Here is a 22,688-nt window from a genome sequence, read left to right on the forward strand (position 1 = left end):
AGGAAGAGGAAGTTTAGAGACTTGGGAGTTTAGATAATTGATCGTTCATTCGAGGTGTCAATATTGGATGAAGGAAGTGGAGGTTGGGTGTTCAGCAACATCGGAGTATTTCAAAATTTCTCCGATCAACGCCAAGGAACGAGTTTCGGATGTGACATTCGATTAGTCTTACAATATCTGAGAATGAGCATAGGAAAGATAATTCATGACAACTATTTCCTGCTTTTCGCTGTGTTACGATCGTTTGCCTCAACATTTTGGGGCGGTATGACATGAAAAATGGTCATCTGGAGAAGAGAAAAATCGTATCCCGTTGATACGAAAGTTGATGTAGGATTCACATACTTGATGCCCAGACTTCTCGGTCTGTGTTCCGGTAGTATGGGGGCGTAGTCTTACCCGATTGAATTTCTTTTTCTACAGGAACCAAGAGGATGGATGCATGCATGACATCCAATTTGTCAAAAAAACGTTTATACGGGATGGTTTTGTTTTCCCTAAACCTCGGCACTCTTACTTGATGAGCCATTTCATTGCATTGGGAAACGTTCCATTTCGGATATGTTCCGGAATTCCTTGTTCTTGATCATGGTGAATCCTTCAAGTTGCAGGTCGAGTATGCATATGTTCGAATGCCTATACATATTCAGCTCAGAAGATGCTAGAAATGGGATGAACCTGCGAAGATACCAATGAGGAGACGGCTCGTCTACCACATTTTGACAGCGTTCCTGACATCAGCTGTGCCAAGATACTATTAGTTAGTTCACTGGTCTACCATACGCCAATCAATATATTTGAACGTTTACTGCAACCTCGGTTTTGTGAACGTATAAGCTAGGGCGCTGAAGCCACATGGTTGCCAGGTTTGTGGAAGACAATCATTACAAGAATAGTTTCTCGTGTGCTGTAAAACTGCACTTGAAAACATGATTCATATAGAGCTTGCCCAAAAATACCTCAAATATCAGAGTTAGTGCATGAAAGTGGTTCTAGGCCAAGGAGCCGCCATTCCATGCGTTCATTGCGTTGATATTACGTTCAAGCCTGTTCTCCTTGATGGCATTAGTTGATCCTCGTCTTTTGTCGAGGCTATTACATATAGGTCTTACCTCTATACGAGGCTGAGTCTATGGCGAGAAGCGTTTATGGAGGCACAGAAAAGGCGCTGCGAGGATCTTTTGTATACAACAGGAGATGATTGACAATTATTTGGTGTTTTTTGCTTCAACAATAGTTCGCTTATTGATCCATCCATTAATAATATATAAAGGTATCTTGAGCCCATGATTATCTTCCAAATCAACTCCTCTCTGCATTTGTTTCAATTACCAGGCCACTTCTTTAGACTTAAGCATATTGTTGGGGACTACAATCTTTAGTAGCACAATATACACATTCTTCAAAGTTTCAATATGGCACCAAGTCTCATCAGAAGGCTCGGGGCCTTGTCATTATTGCTCAGCTCTGTCGTAGCCTCCCCACTATCGATACCCGAGTTTTTAGAATCTCGAGCAGATACACTTGCTATCACAGGTGTTCAAGATGGAGGTCTACAGCCCCGTCTTGAGATTCGAACGCTCGCCGCAGATTCTACTCAATGGAACTTATTTTTGTTGGCTATGATAGCATATCAAGGTAGCGATCAGAATGAGTTGTCGTCGTTCTACCAAATTGCAGGTAAGTCATTATAAACTACTCTAGTGATGAATCATCCTCCAGACTAATAAATGTCAGGTATTCACGGTTACCCCTTAAAACCTTGGGACGGCGTTCAAGCTGTAGGAGCTGGAACCAGTGGGTATTGTACTCATGGATCCAATCTTTTTGGTCCTTGGCATAGACCCTACCTTGCATTGCACGAGCAACAAGTACATACCTGGGGTGTCAAAATTGCGCGACAGTTTAACGGCAGCAACTCAGAAGCTTATCGTCAGGCATCTTTGACTCTCAGAATGCCATATTGGGATTGGGCTGCCAACCCTGCCAACAATGGACCTATTCTCCCCAATGTCTTGAGCAATCCAAACGCTTTTATCACATATCCCAATGGTAGTACGGCAACAGTTCCCAATCCATTGTATTCCTATCACTTTCACCCCTTGAATCCAAGCGACTTTCGAGTAAGTAAAGTCCAGCTCATACAATGGTACTTTATTGACTCAGACAGAATTCTGCTCCATTCAACATATGGGAAAACACGCTTCGTTGGCCAACATCAAAAAATGCCAACGCCATAAGTCAAAACAACCTCGCGGAAGAGCAATTTGAAGCCAACTTGCCGAATTTCAGAACACAAATCATGACTCTTTTCGCAAATTGGCAAGTAAGTTCGCCCGAAATTCACATTGTGAAGCCATGAATCTGTTTGCATCCAGTTGATCAATGCTGATAATTCACTGTAGCCATATAACCGATTCAGCAACAAGGGATCCGGTGGCTCAGGCCTAGGCAACATTGGTAAGTTCAATGTATGGTGAAATTTTATATGGGATTGGTTACTAATTAGTTGATAGAATCGATTCACGATACAGTTCACACGTTGACCGGAGGCTTTACCTTTAATGGTCACATGTTAGTTTCTCCCCAGAACACCTCATCTCTTCGCCATCTTATGATCTTTCCTCTCTCCATATGGCACTTTGGGAAAAATGATTTTCAGGGGTAATACTAACAGAAATGTATCACAGGTCTATTGTTCCAGTCGCCGCATTCGATCCAATCTTCTGGTTTCACCATGCCAATATTGACAGATTAATCGCCCTTTGGCAAGCTGTATATCCCGATACATATGTCGAACCAACACAGCAGAGAGCAAGCACATTCACCATTCAGATGGGTTCTATCCAAGATCAAGATTCTCGTAAGTCCCCTAGTATAATTTCACAGTATTCGCATGCTAATACAACAAAGCTTTGACTCCATTTCATCGAGATACGAGTGGTAACTTCTTCTCCTCCGCCGATGTGCGCAACGTCGAAAATCTTGGCTACTCCTATCCTGAGATAGTCAATCATCCCGACAACGCCACTCTCCAACAAAACATTGCTACGCTGTATAGCAGTCCCCCAACCAGCTTCAAGAAACGACAAGCAGCCACCACAAACTCACTTCCACGCGACTACCTTGTGAAGATCGATTTGCCATGGACAGCTCTCAATGGTACATACAGTGTCGCAGTATTCCTCGGCAAGAGCTCTGCCAAACCCGAGGAGTGGGCGAAAGATCCCGCATACGTTGGCATGCATGCTACGCTTGGTACACAAAGCATGGTGCCCAATGATGTTATTGCTTCAAGCAATGTGCATCTTACCGATGCTCTTCTTAAAAAACATATTGAAGGCGTTCTGCAAGATTTAAATGAGGATACTATTATTAACTATTTAACTGCTAATCTACAGTGGAAGGCCCAACAGGGCGGCATTGAGATTGATATTAGTACCCTTGCTGGTGCGGTTGTGACAACGGAGTCAATCGAGGTTGCTGCCCCTGATGCTTTGGGCACTTTCTCAAATTATAAGTGGGTAGGAGATTTCAAGATCTACCCAGGTGTGTTTGATACCCTTGGGCTTTGATGAGTTAATTCAGGAAATGATGGCGGGTTATTTTGCTTTTGCCGATGTTTTAGGGGGTTATAGGGGTTCATGTCACTTAACGGGAGGTCTGTCTTGCCTTTAAAATTACTGCTGCCATGTCAAAAAAGCAAAAAAATCCTTGACATGTGTCAAAACTGAATAAAAATAGACAAATGCGACTTCTTGAATTAACTTGACTAAGTTTGGAACGCGTCCATTTAGAACATGCTACTGTTAGTCTTATGCTAGTTGTCAGTTCCCGAGTTACCTTTCTTTCCGTACCCACTGCTCTACCTCCTGTTTGTCGTATCTCCCCTCTATGAAAAAACAAAAATGACAAAAGAAAGGGCAAAACGAAATTTTAGACTGGGCGTTGCCCGGGATTGAACCGGGGACCTCTTACATGGAGAATCAATCAATGGAGATTGATATATCCCTAAGCAAGAATTATACCACTAAACCACAACACCAAACTATGCGTTTTGTTACAGCAGCGCCACGTAAACTAAATCATAGCTTTTTTGTATTTTTCGCCCATCTTACTCAATCCTTTGTGTCAATGTTTTCTTCGCGGTGGAGTTGTAGTGGAGCCAGCTTAAAATCTCATACGAAATAATCCCATTGGCGCATGTTAATTTATGCTTGTCCTTTCCGGCATATATTCGGGAAAACAATGGTTGGCTGTAAGCTCCCTCCGGAACCTCATATCATAGATTTTGCAATACCACATTTCGAAAATATCTACAACTACCACCATATGCGAACTACTAGAGTTCGCGGAATGTATTCTTGTCTTTATTACTGGAGCGCAAGAATGTGTTAACCGTTATGCTTCATAAATTCTGCAGATCATACGTGAATACCATTGCCGGTGCGGAGTATGCATTCAGGCTATACATTCGTCCCACTCTACACTCTTTCTCCAAAGTTGGAAGAATACATCCATCATGAATTGGGTAATTAAGCGGAATTACGTCTTCAACGGACAAGTAATGCGAACTCAATAAGATAAGTATAAGGATACAATGGTGCTACTTGGTGGGAACGTTTCACTGCTTGCATGTATGTTTGTTGTGTGGTAGTTAGATGTACAGATCACCAATATTTCATTATGTTGATATACTTCAATTTATTGCTCATTTCTGCGTGGTGGATACAGGGTTTATTTGCTTTAAAAGTTGGGAGTATTCAAAATGCACGTATCAAGGTGCACAAAAGAGAAGTTTTACAAGATTTGGTCAGTAATTTGCACCGGAATTTTCAAAGCAGAGATTTTAATCTGTTAATTGCTCATAGGTGTCTTGGGATGAACATTCAATTATCGTTCGTGGTGAACGTATCATGATCTATTCCGGTGAGGTCCATCCATTCCGTATTCCATCTCCAGGACTATGGCTCGACATCTTTCAAAAAATCAAAGCTATGGGTTTCACTGGCGTATCTTTCTATACATACTGGGGATTAAATGAAGGCAACCCTGGGCAAGTAATCACAGATGGAGTTTTCAGCCTTGATGAGTTTTTCGATGCTGCCACGCAAGCCGGAATTTACTTGATTGCTCGTCCTGGTCCATACATCAATGCAGAAACAGCAGCTGGGGGAATTCCGGGCTGGGTGCTGAGGATCAAAGGAGTCATCAGATCCACTGATCAGGATTACCTTGATTCCACTCAAAACTATGCTTCTACGATTGGCAAAATTATAGCTAAAGCACAAATCACAAACGGCGGCCCTGTGATTATGGTTCAACCTGAGAATGAATACGCGTCATGGCCGGGTGTTACTAACTTTCCAAGTCAAATGAATAAAGATTATATGGCGTTTGTGGAACAACAGCTCCTGGATGCTGGTGTTGTGGTTCCATTTGTTGTGAATGATAATTTGAATATTGGGAACTTTGCACCGGGAAGTGGGCTCGGAGAGGTAGATCTTTATGGAATTGATGCTTATCCTATGCGTTATGATTGTGGTGATCCATACATTTGGCCAACTTATAGATTTCCGAAGACTTGGGAGGTTAGTCATGCAAATTATAGTCCATCGACACCGTTTACAATCGGTGAATTCCAGGGTGGAGGCGGAGATGGATGGTAGGTTCTGCAAAATATTCAACATATTGACTGCTAATTTATGGTTTAGGGGTGGTGTAGGAGAAGATAGATGTGCAATTCTCACCAATAATGATGCGATTAAGGTTCAATTCAAGAACACTTACAGCTTTCGGGTTGCAATATTCAATGTCTATATGGTAAGATCCATAGCTTTCTATTGAGCCCTCTACTTTGATTAACCAAATTTTTTAAGATATACGGCGGTACCAACTGGGGAAATCTTGGGTACCATGGGGGATACACATCTTATGATTATGGAGCATCAATCACCGAAGATCGTCAGGTCTGGCGAGAAAAGTACAGTGAAATGAAACTGGAAGCAAACTTCCTGAAAGCATCCGCTGCTTACTTGACAGCTACGGCTGGACATGGTGAAAATGGTACTTTTGGAGTTCCTGCTGAAATTGCTGTAACTCCATTATTTGGCGCTATCAATAAGGGAACCAATGGTACTAGAACCAATTTTTACGTGGTTCGACATGCAGATTTCACGTCCCTCGCGAGAACATCGTATAAATTCACAATTAATACATCTCATGGCAACATCACAATACCTCAGCTTGGTGGATCGTTGGTAATGAATGGCCGAGACTCCAAGATACACGTCACAGATTATGATATAGGGGGAATCAACATGATCTATTCTTCAGCCGAGGTTTTCTCATGGGCCAAGAATCACAATAATGAACGAGTTTTGATTCTTTATGGTGGGGATAGAGATAACAACGAAGCCGCTTTTCCAGTTTCTCTTGGTTTGCCTAACGTTATAGAAGGACATGGAGTTGATATTCGAAGAATTGGTGAGGCCTGGGTACTTCAATGGACTGTGAATCAAGAGAGACGAATTGTCCAAATCGGAAAGTTGAGAGTTTATCTATTGTGGCGAAATGAAGCATACAATTATTGGTCTTTGGAACTGGAAGCACCGGCACCGATCGGTAACCATACATCTCCATCGAAGCCATCAATTATCGTCAATGGTGGCTATCTCTTACGAACAGCTAGTATTGAAGGCAAACAACTTAAACTTACGGGGGACATCAATGCAACGACTAACTTTGAAGTCATCTCCACACCTACTGAAGTAACTTCACTTCTTCTCAATGACAAGCTACTCCATACCGAAAAGTCAAGGAATGGAAATATCCAAGCTCATATATCATATTCTCCTCCATCCATTGATCTTCCCAATTTCACAACCCAACAATGGCACTACATTGATTCCCTCCCCGAACTTCATCCTCACTACGATGATTCTCTCTGGACACCATTAGACCACATAACTACGAACAACACCCTAAATCTCACAACCCCCACCTCGATGTATGCCAGCGACTACGGTTATCACACCGGTTCCCTTATCTATCGCGGTCATTTTCTCTCGACCGGCAATGAAACTACTTTTTTTGCCAACACAACGGGTGGCGCCGGGTTTGGTCATTCCATCTGGCTCAATTCTACATTTCTAGGGTCTTGGGTTGGCAGTGGTGGAAATCAGACATATGCTCAAACATTCTCACTTCCTTCCCTGAAGTCTGGAAGTCCGTATGTCTTTACAGTATTAATAGATCACATGGGTCAAGATGAAGAAGCCCCGGGAACCGACGCTATAAAGTTTCCACGTGGCTTCCTGGATTACTCTCTCTCTTCGCACCCTCAAGCCGACGTTATCTGGAAAATGACTGGAAACCTGGGTGGAGAACAGTTCATAGATAGAAAACGAGGGCCTCGAAACGAAGGAGCAATGTTCGCAGAGAGACAAGGATACCATCTACCAAATCCGCCAAGTGACGCGTGGGAAATAAGGAATCCTGTCAGCGACGGAATCGACAACGCTGGAGTGGGTTTCTTTACCACGAGGTTTAATTTGAGTATTCCAGAAGGATGGGATGTACCGCTTGGATTCGTTTTCAATGGAACAGGAACGGCTGGTAATTATAGAACTCAGCTTTTTGTTAACGGGTGGCAGTTTGGGAAATATGGTACGCATTTTTCTGATACTTCTCTGTTTGCCCTCTAATTTATCTTCTCCCACTTTTCGCTTTCGCGTCTCAGTCCTCACCCCCGCCTTTCATGTCATCATTCTAACCCCCACCTATAGTAAATAACCTGGGCCCGCAAACTCGCTTCCCGATTCCTGAAGGAATCCTCAATCACCAGGGCACAAACACGGTAGCATTAACTCTCTGGTCTTTGGATAGTGAAGGAGCGAATATTGGTGGCTTTGAGTTGGCTCCTAATGCAACTATTTGGAGTGGATATCGGAAACCGACTTTAGTCGAGGGGAGTGGTTGGAGTAGGAGGGAGGGGTATTAGAGGGGAGATGGGAAGAATTGAGAGGGTTGATTGTGTCGAGACTATGGTGGAAATCGGAACTTTGAATTCTGATATCAAGGTTGATGAATCGAGTCAATTGCGGACATTTGACGTTCATTGTATAGATGAATTGTACGACATTGAATGACACTTGATCAATCACTCGCTACAGTGAGAGTACTTAATTCTTCCTATTCAATAGAATCTACTCAATTGCAATCACGCATGACTCAACAAGGACTAAACTCATCCGAGTCATGCAAACCTATATTGAAACAAGAAAAGAAAATAGGCAATATAATTCTATAATCTAAAGATTAACGGCCTACATCGCACCCACATTATATCTCTTCAATACTCCAAAATCATAACCACTCTCTCTTTCGATTGTGAAATAACTTGAGATTCAATCTGGATGATAGAAGACTGGAACATCAGTAGGTACCAATGTGATATTTCTATATCTTGTCCCGCCGTTCCGGGAAACGTGCATTCATTCGAGTGTCAGCAGCGACGAGGGTGAATGGTACAATATTGCAGGGAAGCAGAAAAGAATTGAGTAGATAGATACATTGGTGTGTAGAATGTGCTTTGCACGCCATACGCATGTACATTTCAACATGAATTTGGAGTATTTTTGCTACTGTGACGTTAAAACTGAGCTTCATGTATATTCGTATTCAGACTCTAAAGTTTGAGTATGCTACATGTAGGTTTGAATTTGGTTGTTAGGAGAATGTTTAATGCTTTGGTGGATGAGGATATTGATGCTCAGTGAATAATGATAAACAGTATAGATGGAAGAAAGCTTAGGTGGTTGTAGTGATGGAGTTATATGGTGACATTTAATCTGTGCTTTATTCATGATGATCCATGATTGCCCGCAATGCCATTTGAGCATTGATACAATCATCCGTTGGCAAAATGACAACACAGTCTACCACCAATCTCTATCTGTTCCTAAATCTGACCGTTGAATCGTTTTCAAATTTTTCATCCTCGCAAATGACCTCGAGAAATCAATTCTCCCTTGCCCTCCAAACGTAAGGTTTCTGCCCATCCCTACACTCGCAAATCGCGCGTACGCGAATGATCCAGGGGCTCATAACTTGGCATTTTAATGACACGCACGGGATAATGAATCAGTGCCTACGAGAAGAATTCGATAGTAAGGAGATTTACTGGTCCTAAGATGCCCTTGATATCCCATCTCCGACCGAATTTGTGCTGCTGACCGAACATTATATCAATGGCCCGGAAAATAGATGGGATGATAGGCTTTTGTGAATTCCAAGCAAGCCACGGTAAGCTCCGTATATAATGATACACCGTTCGTTATATTTCGACAACATGCGACACGGAAACATTAATGAGACACCGGTACCCACCCACGGTAAGAGAAAAATTACGACCGGATGTCCATAGAGAAGATCCTTCAACACCAAAATAATGGTCACTGGAAAACGCCTTATGTATCCATTTACCATTCCGTCGGCATCAATTTATATATGTGTACCACTTGAACTCGTATCGCCATGCAAAGAAAGGAAAATTTTTGAGGAATTATCAAGGGCGAACAGGTAGCGTGGTTCCACAGCACTTGTCCGTCTAACATATACTTATGCCAAAAGGAAATGAAGTTGCGAAAAAAAGTGGGAAAGTGGAATGAAAAGGGTAGGCCGTTATGCAACAATAGCATTGAAGCAGGTGCGAAGATTTCCAGGGCTACGGAACTGGGTCGCGGGTTCGTACTGCTGTATTACTGAATTGGAGAAGGTATCTGGTGCACAGAATATGCAGGTTGCCGCATCCATTCGTTCAGTCGGAGGAGGGATCAGAATAGTCACGGAAGTGCCTCCGTTTTTTCTTAGCCAAAATTGATGACCTCTAACAATTATGAAATTGAGAATCAGAATCCAACTTGAATCCCGACAGTGAGAATACTTCTCCAGACGGGGAACATGAGTATGAATACCGCTACATGTTTATGATATTGGGCCCGCAGATGACAATCATCTGAAGATCTCACTTTATTGTGATAGGGATCATCCATCACAACTATCGGTAAGTGCTGAAGAATTATAATCTGTCTGGGGAAAGAACAAACAACGTGTGACTGATTGGAATATGTATCAGCCCGAAGGATTTTCACAGCGTTCAAGCACTGGGCTCGTCATGTGAGACTATTTTCATCTCCATTATTCAGGATAACAAGGATAGTAAGCAATCTTCAAGCCCCAAATGCATTCTTGTTTAATTTCGAAATATGGTCTGAATCACGATCATCGGCCAAGAAGGCCGCCTTAAGCAATCCCTAGATGTGAATCATCAACTGCTTGTGGCTTGTGGACTAAGCGTGTACCTGGAAGTTTCTGAGGCTCTATCCACCTGGATCTAATGGGATTTTTGACCTGTCATTTTTGAACCTAGTATACCTTGCTTGCATCGACTTTGTGCAGAGAAGAACGGATTGTTTATTTATCCCACGAACCGATGATGTATATTTGGAAACGCAACCTTGAAAAGCGTGAGCTGTATCGTAGGCAGCAGAATAGAAAGAGGATGATATCAGAATGGGAACGATGAGAAGGAAGAAGAACATGCACAAGATACGGACCGCTCTTTGGGAAGCAGAAGAAAAACTAGGATGTCTGGATTTCTTGGACTTTGTGCAACGTCGCTAATGTAGGTCAGAGTTGCCGACAGGATGAGATTGCTAGCTCCATGACTTGGCTGTGGCTCCTCTTCTTCCTTTCGCTGGTATCTTCAGCATACAATGAAAGTATCGTAATAGTCAATAATACGGTGATATCATGCAGGTAAGCAGTCCGAAGTAAAGATCATCGTGAATAGCTTGCTGATAAGTTGTAACATCCCTCGAGCATGCCCATCAAAACCTAGAAGGTAAATCCCAATCCCGGGCGCTCACCGTAGTGGCCCTGTTGATCTTGTGTTAATCATGATCTTCCAGATCGTGCTCTAGTAATCATCACAATTCATCGCGAAAATTGATTGATGTGCATGAAAGACCCATGGAGACTTCATGGGTCTGTATGTCCGGTCTTTTCGGTAGATGCTGTTCCATTTTCTCTTCTCAGAATTGGGGAATGGAGATCAAAGTCTGGTGAACACAACATAATGCAGGTACGAGCATAATGAGCGACCTGCAGATACTGAAGGTAAAATAATGAGGCCGAGCGACCGTATCAGTCAACAATAAACAAATCAGAGCATTTTGACGACAGCCATGAACGAAGCACGTTTGAATACAGTAATCAATCTCACAAAAACTCACCTAGAAACCAAGGACAAACTTGGTATAGCCGTGCCGCTCGTGGTGATATTCACGACTCGGCTTCCAATCAGCTCGAGCGTTAATTTTTCCATCCATCGGATCCTGCCCATTCCCTCCTACTAATATCAACTCCCGAATTTTCGGCGATGAACCAAAGGTACGCGCGATGATAGTCATCAGGATCTTCTGATAGGTTGTATATCACCATACCTTTGCAGACACATCGGTACAGACGATATGTTCGCACACACTTATAATGGCGAGATGGAAAGGCGCAGGTAGCATTACCGTATGATAACCTACTCACCTGTTCCCTTGGGTACGAACGACTCTTGTACCTGCATGTCCCCCAACACAAGGTCCCCCAACTCCTTCCCCCCTTTCTCCCTGCATTTTTCCACTGCCAATAATGGCCCCCGACCTTCCACGTGGCCGCTCAGACTCCTTTGTGTGAAGGCTTTCGAGGCTTTTCCTGTGCCCTTTCCCAGCTTCATAATTAAGTTGATATGACTTCCTCGGCTTGTGTTTTGCATCTCGTACAATTTATGGAGAAGGACGTAAGTACATGGGATTAATCATTAGATGGACCCCACCAGCATTCTTATTACATCGCTTTGGCCTCCACGCTTAACTTTGGGGAGATTACAGATGATCAGACGCGCAACAGGATGATGATGAAGTTACAGAGTAGTTTAATCTCATTACCGACCATGGGGGAAATATTGATTTGCCATCGCCGTCGCCATCGGTTTTGATGTTAATGGGATTGCAGAAGAGAGTGTCGTAACCTGCTTGCAAGAGTAGGTCTAGAGCCTACGAAAGATACGTAGGGGTTAGAGCGTTTAGCATAATTTTGAAACAAGTTATGCTCCTCTGCGTTGGTTGTTTTTGGTCCCTTGGTCCCTTGGATTAAAATGTGTCTCAGAAAAGACTACGGATGAACGGAATTATCCTTTCTTCCTTTCCCCAGTTCAAGAAACCCCTGAACCACGAGGTTTGGTCGGCGAACATACCTGTTGATTCAATCCTGGGTTTGCATTTTGTGGCCCAATTAGGCACCCTAAGAATATATCCTCCCAGCTTTCATCCATATTCGAATCAGAGAATGAATCTACGAACCCATAGACAGCTGGGGACACCTCCGTCGCCCCATTGTGAGCCGTGTTCAAGAGGCCGCCTACGTAGAAATCTGCAACAATACCGAGAAGTTCCTTTTGTTTTCGCAATCCGTAATCCCCGCTGCCACGGTGATTCTCCATCACAATCTACGTCTTGCAGGGTTGACTGATAAATCGAATACCTCAAGATTGATTTACGACGAGGGATATGCGGGAATCAAGGATCAAGCATCATTAGAGACATTCAAGAACACGACCCTCGAAGAGGAACCTTTCAAAGCATTCTTGCCCAGCGGCAACACTCAACTTCAGATAAAACAGATGCAATGTTTTTTTGCAGTAGTACATTTGGAATACCAAACCTAGAGACCACGGCAACTACGGATTAGATAGCGGACCGAAGTTCTACTTCTCTGCACCCCAGTCGTACATACACCAATTAAACTCGTTAAGGTATCGGGTGTCACAAGTTACAACTCCTCGCAAAGTCGCTTCCCCCTCTTGGGGATTTCACTATTCCTTATTCAGGGACACGACCGTATGATGACCCTTGTACATTATTTTCATCTTCGCACATACTTGCATAACAAGCCCATCGCGCGCGCCAGCACGAGGTCAACTCCGAGCCAGTCCGACAGTCGAAAAAAATGATTGTGTGTGAAGCGTGATGAAAAGAGCCAGCGAGTAATGAACAAGAAAGGAGATTAAAGAACAAGCCTACGTGCGGCAGCAACGTTGATGTCCCAAGTCAGACTCGGACACCAACCAACTGTTATTTTGAAAGACAAGTACTCTTCCGTACCCGCCTCTGCACTGCAATGCGAAGAGAAAGCGTTATGCCTGCTTGAAATTGTCCGAAGGTTGATGGCATACTAACACGCCGAGTTTGTCGTTTAAATGTCGGTCGCGACACAGAAAAGGCAAAGGGAAAGCGATTCTAAGAAAGAGAGACTAGAAGCGCCCATCACAGAAAGACAGCGTACGGAACCAACGCTAAGTAAATCAGTGTGGTAACAAAGGTCAAAGGTATATCTCCACGTTACGATCATGACAACTGACTTTGCTACCCCATTTCCAAATCCGGCTTTTCTACGCGACTTTTGGGGTCCAGCTGAAGTACATATTTCTGGGAAAAGTGCGTGGTGTTAACACGATACCTCCAATCAAAATTTCCCAAATGCGTCCATTGTTCTGATGTAATATGTTTCTCATACGATAGCTGATTTTAATTCTTTTACATATAACATCTCGCATTGTTTTTTTAATCATGAGAATCATGAGGTAAGTGTAGACGTATATCCTAATTTCGGCTTCTCCCACATAGAAAGCCACATGACGATCACCTGGAAATCATAGAGGCTGGAACAACTGTAGTCTGTGGCCCCCTTAAAGGAAGACACAGGGCCTTTTTAGAGCTCCTGTGGACACCCTGCTACTTTGGCGCTGACGCTGGCACTGGACACTCGTGGCATTCGAGGATGTTCAGAATAGTTCCCGTTGAAAATGCGGCGAAGGGGAAGCGCAAGATTTCTTAATTGCACATCTTATTAAGGGTAGAAGTATCCAAATTAAGTTCGCGATTTGCGTGCTCAGGGAGAGTTTTCTGGGAACACGTCCTATTGGTTGTGTCTTATCAGGGCAATGCAAAGGAAAATGTCTGCCGTGATTTTTGTCATCTTCTTTGGGCTCGGGTTATAGAAGAATATTTTGATTGCTCGTGCTTCTGTCCCGCGAAGGAGGGGGTTGGGTTCAATGTGGTGGTTCGCTGAGTATCGCACTTCCCCGTACGAATTGGAATTGATACAACGGCTTTCATGTCCAGTTGTTAAAAAGCTTACAGGTAAACTACTGCACATACTAGTAGTTCTGACAAATCGCCTTTCAACAAACATATTTCAGCCAAAACTTGAACTATGATCCGTTAACAGCGTAGAATTTAAAGAGGAAGATTCTCAGAATGCTACGCCCAGACAGCACACAATCTCCAGGTTATCCTGCGAGCCTGCACATTTCAGCAGTGTGGTAGACTTTTTTGTCTGTTGGCTTGCATATGCACAACCAAGCATAGTGGAGACTGAAAATAGCTCTTGTTGTGCAACCTTGTAACTTTTTATGCTATCTTCAAGGGTAATTATGACTGCTCCGTGATGGCAGTGCAAATCAAAAAGTTTCATGCTGCTTTTATTTCTATGTGTTAAGCTCAGGAACCGTCTTTTAGCTACGGAAGCACCTTTGGCAGTGGTAAGCTGGCACCAATTTCTGGGGATCTTGGATAGAAAGATTGGATGAACGAATACGATAGCTGACGGATGATGATCAGCACAATATTTTGACGGCATGATATCATATTCGCCAATTAATCAAGATCGGATTCCCATCTCATCTCATCTCTTCGCCAGAGAGAAGAATAGATCTTCTAGTCATTGTCGCAACTGTACGTGGGGAAGAAATGGGGAAATAAAATTGAGTTGGGCTTTTAGTATTTCTAGGAAACCCTCATCTGATAATGACGGCCAATCATCAAGGGTACCTCTCAAGGCTTCACACATGCTTATTTTCCTTAGTACTTAAATTCGGCTCTAGGAACTCGGCCTGCTCTCCGAGATGCTGGGTCAAGCTATTTCGAGCCTGTTGGACCAGGTTAAAAGCTCGAGTAGGAAATTGACTGACAATTTTGGAAGTGGCAAAAGGTATGATCTGTTTTTTTAACCCCCCATTTGGTCGAGATTGGGCGAAAAAGGTCATCTGAATTGCTTCTTCTAGGTGCGAAGAGCTGTATCCTGAGAAATTAGAACGTGTGTTGATTGCGCTGCACTGTTACCCAGAACATGGGTGCTAAAAGAGGGTGGGTAAGCTTTGCTTGCTGTGCGAATGATTGCTTACTATGGCCTAGTTGAGGATCATAAAAGACTAGTAAGGTAGGTGCTTAAGTGCTTCTAGAGCTAGGAACCTTGCTCGTACCTGAGTTGGTGTGATCCGCCCGGCTTTCTGCAGGTGCGAAGGAGAAGAAGCGAGTGGACTTAGCCACTAAGGAAGAGATCGCAGAGAACAAAAGGAACAACAAGTTCTGGTCACAATTCAAAATGATAATATCCAAGTAATAAATGCTGACGACGATATCACACAATTATGAAAATGGGACGGAGACCCTCATACGTGGATCATACGGTAGGATTAATTCTATGATTGATAAACTCGATCACTTCCGAGTCTGAAATCGACGTTACTTGTAGAAGCCCATACCCGAAGCTTAAATTCTGATTCTTTCCGGAATACAGTACACTCGTTTACTTGAAAATCAACCCACTTTGTATCAGAGCGCAGCCGATATCATTAAAGGTGTCTGTTTCGCCTCGAATACAGTGCTCTCTTTCGCTCTCGGTCTCTCTATGGATCATATCTGATGTTATTTTTCACGCACGGTGCAGTTGGGGGTATCCGAACAACATGGATAAGCTATGGAAACTTTGGAAAGGGACAAAACTACGGTGGATAAGTATGGAATAGATTTGTTTTCACTGTCAAACAATCAATCTCATACCTATAGAAATGACGGAGGTAGAAGGTTTGATATGTGAAGTAAATACGAAACTTCAAAGTGAGCCCATTATCATCACAAAGGTCATTTATTCGGAATCCCCCCCAAGATCCAAGGAACGAATCAATATGGATGAAGTTGATTCAGGGTAAAGTGAGGGTCAAGCAGTAGAATTACCAAGGAAGTCAACATGTAATGTAAAGTAAAGTAAAATAGAAACCAAATATTCCATAGGGAGATTGCCCTTATCCTACATAGGCAAATCATTAACCGAGGTGATGAAGGGGTCCATACCACGCGCTGAATCTCAGGCCCCCAAGGAACTTCATCCCAGGATTGGTGCAGAGTAGATATCGCAAGAGGATAAAAAGAAGGTGGGAGAGAATGTCCCGGGCAGTAAACCCTTGCCAAGCCACACCAGTGATTGTGGTCATGTAGGTCAAGTCAAGGAGTTCCGGGTCAAGGTCAACAAAGTGATGCAAAACCAGCGAGGGATTGCAATTGTGCCCCTGTTGTTTTTCTCACGAAAAAAAGCACAGGCTTTTTGTAGGCCTGTAGGCTTGTAAGCTTCCTGTACCAACAAGATTATAGATCGCTCATCAAGACAAACTCCCCCCCCCCCCGTATGTACATACAGATACACCACCGAACAACCACCCAAAAAGACGAGCAGTACCCAGTGAGCTTGCAGTGGTGAGCAACACATCCCATACCCACTCACACCACACCAGGAAACCCACAATTTATTTACAATCCATACATCTGGGCTATAGTAGTACACTAGCAACCTAAAGCACCTACCTACCTACACATCCATACCCACCCTTCAATCCATATCTTACTTTTACTACCACCTACTTCAGATCAACGACTACCACACCTCTCTTTCCTTCCTTGAATTGCGCGCGCTGGCCCTTCTTCCACCCTTACCACCCCTCACTCTTCCATTACACTCCACTTGCTTGTCTGCATTGTGATATATATATATATATATTCATTGTCTTTTCCGCAACTGTATAATATTATCCTATCCGTTGTGTCAGAGGAACAAAAGAGAGAAGTTCGATTAATTTTTGGCATGAACGCCCAGGTACCAGTCAAATACAGCCACAGATCCGATCTGCAGCCAACTGCTAAAGTCACCTTAGTCACAATTCACCCACCCCGTTAGTTCTTCCCCCTTCACACACCAACTCCTCCAATCTGTTTTCATTTCGACCAACATTTTTCTTTCTCCTTCGTTCCAGTTGACTGACCATAACCATAATTACAGACAACTGACCACTTTCGTTCCTTGCATCAACTTTCTTGATTCACGATATCGAAATTCCGGAATTCCTCGCCTGCCCACAAGTAGTAAACTTACGATACATTCTACCACACACCTATAATATATACGCGCCCTCATCATTCCATCACTGAAACCGAAATCGAAACGAGCGGCTGCGATACTCCTTCAATTATTTTCGACAATTTCCATCTTCCAATATATACTAATTTTACCGCTGTTTGAATCAATCCGGATTCCATTCATTTGTCTGTAGAAGTGGCTTACTGTCGTTTCTCATCTCATCCCACCCACCGCATCATACATATACATATACACTTACTCAAGAGATCGTTGAACGACACATCCAAATCGTACGGGTAGCACATACATGAATTTCGGTTTCTCGTCAACACTATTCGATTCCGACATCATTTCCGCATTTGCCTTTCGATTCAACCTGTGATCCCTCTTCTATTTTCCACAAAACTACGCTGTGGGGGTTCAACTTTCGAACCAACACTTAACTAAAAAATGGACTACGTTCAACCCTATCAGCACTTTTCGCATCACCCTAATCATGACCAATTAATTTCTCAAATGACATCAGGCGGGGTTTACAACGACCATCAATACGGATATACCTTATCACAACATCAACCCAACATGATGAATATGGCTAATGGACAAAAAACCAACGAGACGAAGCCTCGTCTAGGGAAGGATGAAGTCGACGTCTTGGAGTTTGAATTCAACAAGAACCCAAAGCCTACCACTCAAACCAAGCGTGGTTATGCGGATAGTATGGGTGTCGAGTTGTCAAGAATTAATGTAAGAACAACAATTGAAGTCAGCTCTGAAGTCTTGATACTGATATGTAGTAGAACTGGTTCCAGAATCGTCGAGCCAAACGCAAGCAAGAGAAGAAAACCGAAGCATATGAGGCTGGTCAAGCGCGGGAAGCATTGGGATACTCGGTCTCCGCGCCTTCATCTCCGGAATTTCCTCAAAGCAATTACAATATCGACTATCCAATGGTACCCCAACAATCTTCTTCGATGTCATTTCCTACATCCGGTCCTCCACCAGCCACCGCACCTTATAATCCCCAATATCAAAACCCCACCACCGCGAGTCTCGAGTCTCTTCAACGTACCATGGCTGCTGCTCAAGCCGGCAATCCAAATGGAGAGTTTTCGGGTAACTTCAATGTACATCACAACGATCCTCTTCAGCTGGCAGGTATGCTAGGTATGGGAGAGACATCTGATCTTGATCGTGCTCAATTCCCAACTGCCAATGCCTTCAACTATGACGATTCATTCAATTTCCAGCCTACATTCAATCAAAATATCTTCGATGAACCAGAGCAACTAGAGCCATTTGGCACTGGCGAATCTGGTCATACACCAACAGCATTTAACACTTTCCCTGACGAAAGCAATGCGAGATCGCTCTCCACAGCTTCCGCTTCATCTCAACCTTTCACGGGTGTTGTTACATATAGACCAGCGAAAGTTCCATCTGTAGATGACACCACTGACGAAGCAACACATCAATTTTCATCTCCCCCACCCTCCTCGAGATCGTTCAAGTCTCCACGTCCTCCAACAGATCTATTCGCCAGGCGGAAGAAGGTTCAAGTTAAACCAGCCGCCTTGGGAACCGATACAATGAGAAGTAGACCAGCAATGGGACCACGGACTGTATCAAATGTAGATGGATTCCGTCGCCAAGTTGCCAGTCCTCTACCTTCACCAATGCGCAGGATTGTCTCAGCTGGAGGAAACGTTCTTACTGGACGTATTCAGAAGCCTGGAATAGAGTCTGCGCAGCGGTCACCTATAAATATACACGGATTCGAAAATGCTGGTTCCTTCATGGAACAACATTACCACTTGATTCGCCAACCTAGCTTGACAGCCGGTTCATCTCTCACAAGTAGCTTGGCACCACCAACTCCTATGTCGCCTAGAGAGAGGCATATGACACTGAAAAGAGAGAATTCATCGTCTCACGAAGATGACTTAAATTTCATGTTCGATTTGCCTGGCGGCCATGATGGTCTTCCCACTTTGATAGACCCTAACCAGACCACCGACCAAACGCCTCCAGAGACACCCCAAGCCTCATTAGGACTCCAACAAACAAACATATCCGGATGGCCAAATAACACTGAGCACAACAATACAGAGCAGCACTGGAATTACGACATCCCAGATGACCCTCTCTACACACCCAGCCACGATCACTTCGCGACCGAGTTATCAATGCCTCAGCCTTCATATGCTAGCCAACCAGTAACCCCTGCTTTTGGTAGTTTCAACCAAGGAGGTCTCCTTCTAGGCAACGGTCATGATTCTCCACAGTTCAACAATAACGCCAGCCCTTTGTACACATTGTCGAATCATGGCGGGTCTGCTGAATACGCCTTTCCACATGATGCCCTCACACCATTCTCGAACATTGGCTTGGTGGGCAGCTCTCCAACCATGACAACGAAGCAGAAACAATATCAATTCTCCAATGTCACTCCCGCTGACTATTCGGAGAAATAAAGAGTCAAGAAAAGTCCATTTCTGCAGTGGGGTTCTCGGGTTTGACGAATGAGAACCGCGTTCCTAGAATATTCAGCAGCGTGATTGTTTTCGGAGTTTTGATTTATTTGACATTGGCAGCCGTCCTTTATTGACGAAGCATTGATATCCCACAAATCGTAGACCAGTTCGATTTTAAAATAATAATTGGCATTGTATATTAGCAACAATTACCCGCGGGTGTTGGCATCCAAGCGTTTCATTTTGTACCTCCACAGTTTTTTGTTTTTTGTTTTGAATTTTTCCATTTGCAATCGTTCTCACCTGGTTGGTGACACGATTCCACTCACTTAATTAATAATTTCTGGAGGACATGGGTATCGTGTCGTTTTTGTTAATGTTCATGATATATAGGGGGAGAGGCAGGAGAAGGAATGTGGATTCGAAGAGGCGGAGAGGAATGGAATGGGATGGGGAAATGAGGGAAGGATTAGGAAGGAAGATATACCCCCAAAAGCAGGCTACATTTTGGCAAAGTCTTTTCGATGAGTCTCAGCAGAGGATTTTCTTTTTCTCAGAGAAAAATTCATTGTTTTCTTCGTTTACTTGGTGTTGGGGATGTGATGGCGTTTCTGGGGAGGCAGCAATGGCGTCGACTACTGGGAAAGGGGGGATTGGATATGGATGGATGGATAGGCATGGACTGATTGATAGGGAAAGGGGTCTTTACTTTCTGTCTGTCTGTCTGTTTGTCTTGTCTGCTCGTCTATGTGATGTTTGTATAGTGCTTCACTGAAATAGAAGACTCATTTACAACATACTGTTGACTGTATTGTATATTTGAATGTATGCGTGAGCCTTCAACTATTATCGAAGTTGTGATTTATTTGCGATCCTCATGCATTGTTTGGAGAGTGAAAAGATGAAAAGGTATCCATCGTATTATCCTTCCTGCTGTGTTCAAGGAAGTTGGCTTTATCTCTTCACATAAAGCTTTCCACTTGTTATCTGCGTCTCTCCCGGCCGGCTCACCCCAATAACACTGATAACATGACATTCTCTAGATATCTCTGATTTGTATGTAAGATCCTCACTCCGGTATGGATTTCAGGAATGCACACCTACTTGTTGGACACGCGACGCAAAGTTGGGGATTAGACATCTAAACACCAAGTCCCATTGTCCCATTCAATTTTAAGTTTTGAGGCATCAACATTCCATAAAAAATCGAAGATCAAGGCTTTCAATGCCCACTTCGTTTTGAACATTCACCCTTCATTTTCCAGAAAGTCTTGAACGTTAAGATTCCGGTTTGCCGTTCAGCCTGAGACATCAAGTTTCGATCTTCAACTCAATCTTCAACGTTGAACCCCTATTGCTCCACCCAACTTTGGGCGATCATTTTTGGATTACCGCTCTGAACATTCACATTTTGGCATCTCAATGAACCCAATTCTATGCTACCTTTTGCGAACAAGCTAACATGATTCAGGATGTCTTTCATGCAGAACAAAACGGAGATTTGAAGATTCGCGATGTTACTACCATAACCTCACCGCCACACGGGTAACGACTCACCGACGTCTATTGTTCTTCTTCTAGCGCCATCTTGGATCCCGCGTCTGTAGGGATAAGATCTCAGATATGTTCCAGTATAATGATTTTGACATTAAACCTCTTTCTTCAACCCCTCCCAGCCATTCCAAGATTGCCCACCTTAACTCATGTATAGTCTAAGCCTTTAATCTTTGTCCAGCTATATCGTCTTGAGCATCCTTGATCAAAAAACTATACCTAGATTAGCATAATTCTCTGACCGCACCATATCGCAGCGGAGAAGAATTCATGAAGAACATACCTGTAGAAAATCATAGTTGGAGCCACCGTCCCCAAATGCCACAAACTATGTGCGTCCAAACATCCCAACCAAGGTGGGAAATCCACCAACTCCAAACTCATTGCCATGAAAATCCACGCAACTACTAATCCTGGCCATGTTGCCCATGCCCTCTTACTCTTCCGGTATTTTTCAAATGAGAACCAACTCCATAAAGAATTTTGTATTACCCCAACCACGACATTTGCAGCCATGTTATAAGTATAATCCCAATCCCACCACTTCAAATAAACAACATGTGCGATATAGCAGACGATGCATAGAAGAGTCCAGGCACGTAGTATAGACTTTGTGCGTTTTCCGCCACGATCCATACGAAAGATTCGAATGGGAGTATAGTACATGCCGTACAAAACACTTCCTCCTGCCGCGAAATAATCCATTTGTTCCGTGAAAGCGAAGTCCCTCGTATGAAACACCATGCTGGCCACCCAACTCATCATTCCCGCATATGATAGCATGACATAGTATTTTCGCATACTATAATCCTCGGGAATCTGAGTAGTTACTCTTGCAAGTCCGTTGTGATGCGCCATGAAGTTGAAGAGCGAAAAGAGGACAGAGAAAGGCTCTTGCATGCCGAGGAAACGATAGAATGGCCATTTTCCATGGAATTGAACAATGGGCTGTGAGGATTTAACGCGCAAGTCGGTAATTATATGTTGGCAGGTATAATCGCATTCGGCGGGGCAAGTCCAGAAGAGAAGTCGATGATGGAGTGCTGTGTCTTGTTAGTTTTTCATGCACGAGAAGAAAGAATAAGAACTGCAGTAAGAGACATTTGACATACGAATCTTCGTGCCACCTCCAACTTGGTTGTCGCAATTCTCACGTTGACAGACCTGAATGTTTATTAGTATTTGACAGCAAGTAAACAAACCCAATACAAGCTCCAAGGAAATTCACACCTCAACACATTGTTTAAATTCTGGCAATCGATCACCAGTACTCGCATCTGCGACACTCAAGAGCCCAAGCACCGCGATGCAGAGCAAAATGGTCAGTCTATGCCTGATAATCATTATGATATCGTC

At 43.5% G+C, this 22,688-nt stretch overlaps 4 protein-coding genes across 5 annotated transcripts; 3 read left to right on the top strand and 1 right to left on the bottom strand.

Annotated features, from left to right (window-relative positions):
• The first annotated feature begins 1,367 nt into the window (after positions 1 to 1,367).
• On the top strand, positions 1,368 to 3,692 carry BCIN_11g02170 (hypothetical protein). The gene is made up of 7 exons (XM_024695876.1): positions 1,368 to 1,680; positions 1,738 to 2,123; positions 2,171 to 2,326; positions 2,406 to 2,460; positions 2,517 to 2,574; positions 2,691 to 2,863; positions 2,914 to 3,692. The coding sequence occupies exons 1-7, from the start codon at positions 1,416 to 1,418 to the stop codon at positions 3,573 to 3,575; spliced, it is 1,755 nt and encodes a 584-aa protein (XP_024551676.1). The 5' UTR covers positions 1,368 to 1,415; the 3' UTR covers positions 3,576 to 3,692.
• Positions 3,693 to 4,660: 968 nt separating this feature from the next.
• BCIN_11g02180 (hypothetical protein) lies at positions 4,661 to 8,332 on the top strand. The gene is made up of 5 exons (XM_024695877.1): positions 4,661 to 4,812; positions 4,872 to 5,665; positions 5,715 to 5,823; positions 5,880 to 7,668; positions 7,788 to 8,332. Exons 1-5 carry the CDS (start codon positions 4,687 to 4,689, stop codon positions 8,000 to 8,002), a joined length of 3,033 nt encoding a protein of 1,010 aa, XP_024551677.1. The 5' UTR covers positions 4,661 to 4,686; the 3' UTR covers positions 8,003 to 8,332.
• An 8,517-nt stretch (positions 8,333 to 16,849) lies between these two features.
• Bchox3 lies at positions 16,850 to 20,572 on the top strand. Of its 2 annotated transcripts, XM_024695879.1 has the most exons (3): positions 16,850 to 17,119; positions 17,227 to 18,051; positions 18,105 to 20,572. In XM_024695879.1, exons 2-3 carry the CDS (start codon positions 17,755 to 17,757, stop codon positions 19,776 to 19,778), a joined length of 1,971 nt encoding a protein of 656 aa, XP_024551679.1. In that variant the 5' UTR covers positions 16,850 to 17,119; positions 17,227 to 17,754; the 3' UTR covers positions 19,779 to 20,572. The 2 variants fall into 2 exon arrangements, with proteins under 2 accessions (XP_024551679.1, XP_024551678.1); XM_024695878.1 differs by having other exon boundaries at positions 16,850 to 18,051.
• A 721-nt stretch (positions 20,573 to 21,293) lies between these two features.
• On the bottom strand, positions 21,294 to 22,688 carry Bcper1. Its single transcript, XM_024695880.1, has 4 exons — positions 22,563 to 22,688; positions 22,445 to 22,496; positions 21,616 to 22,375; positions 21,294 to 21,545 (listed from the first exon to the last, which is right to left on the bottom strand). The coding sequence occupies exons 1-4, from the start codon at positions 22,674 to 22,676 to the stop codon at positions 21,491 to 21,493; spliced, it is 981 nt and encodes a 326-aa protein (XP_024551680.1). The 5' UTR covers positions 22,677 to 22,688; the 3' UTR covers positions 21,294 to 21,490.

Source organism: Botrytis cinerea, chromosome 11 (genome assembly GCF_000143535.2).
Source record: "Botrytis cinerea B05.10 chromosome 11, complete sequence".
Classification (NCBI taxonomy): Eukaryota; Fungi; Ascomycota; class Leotiomycetes; order Helotiales; family Sclerotiniaceae; genus Botrytis; species Botrytis cinerea.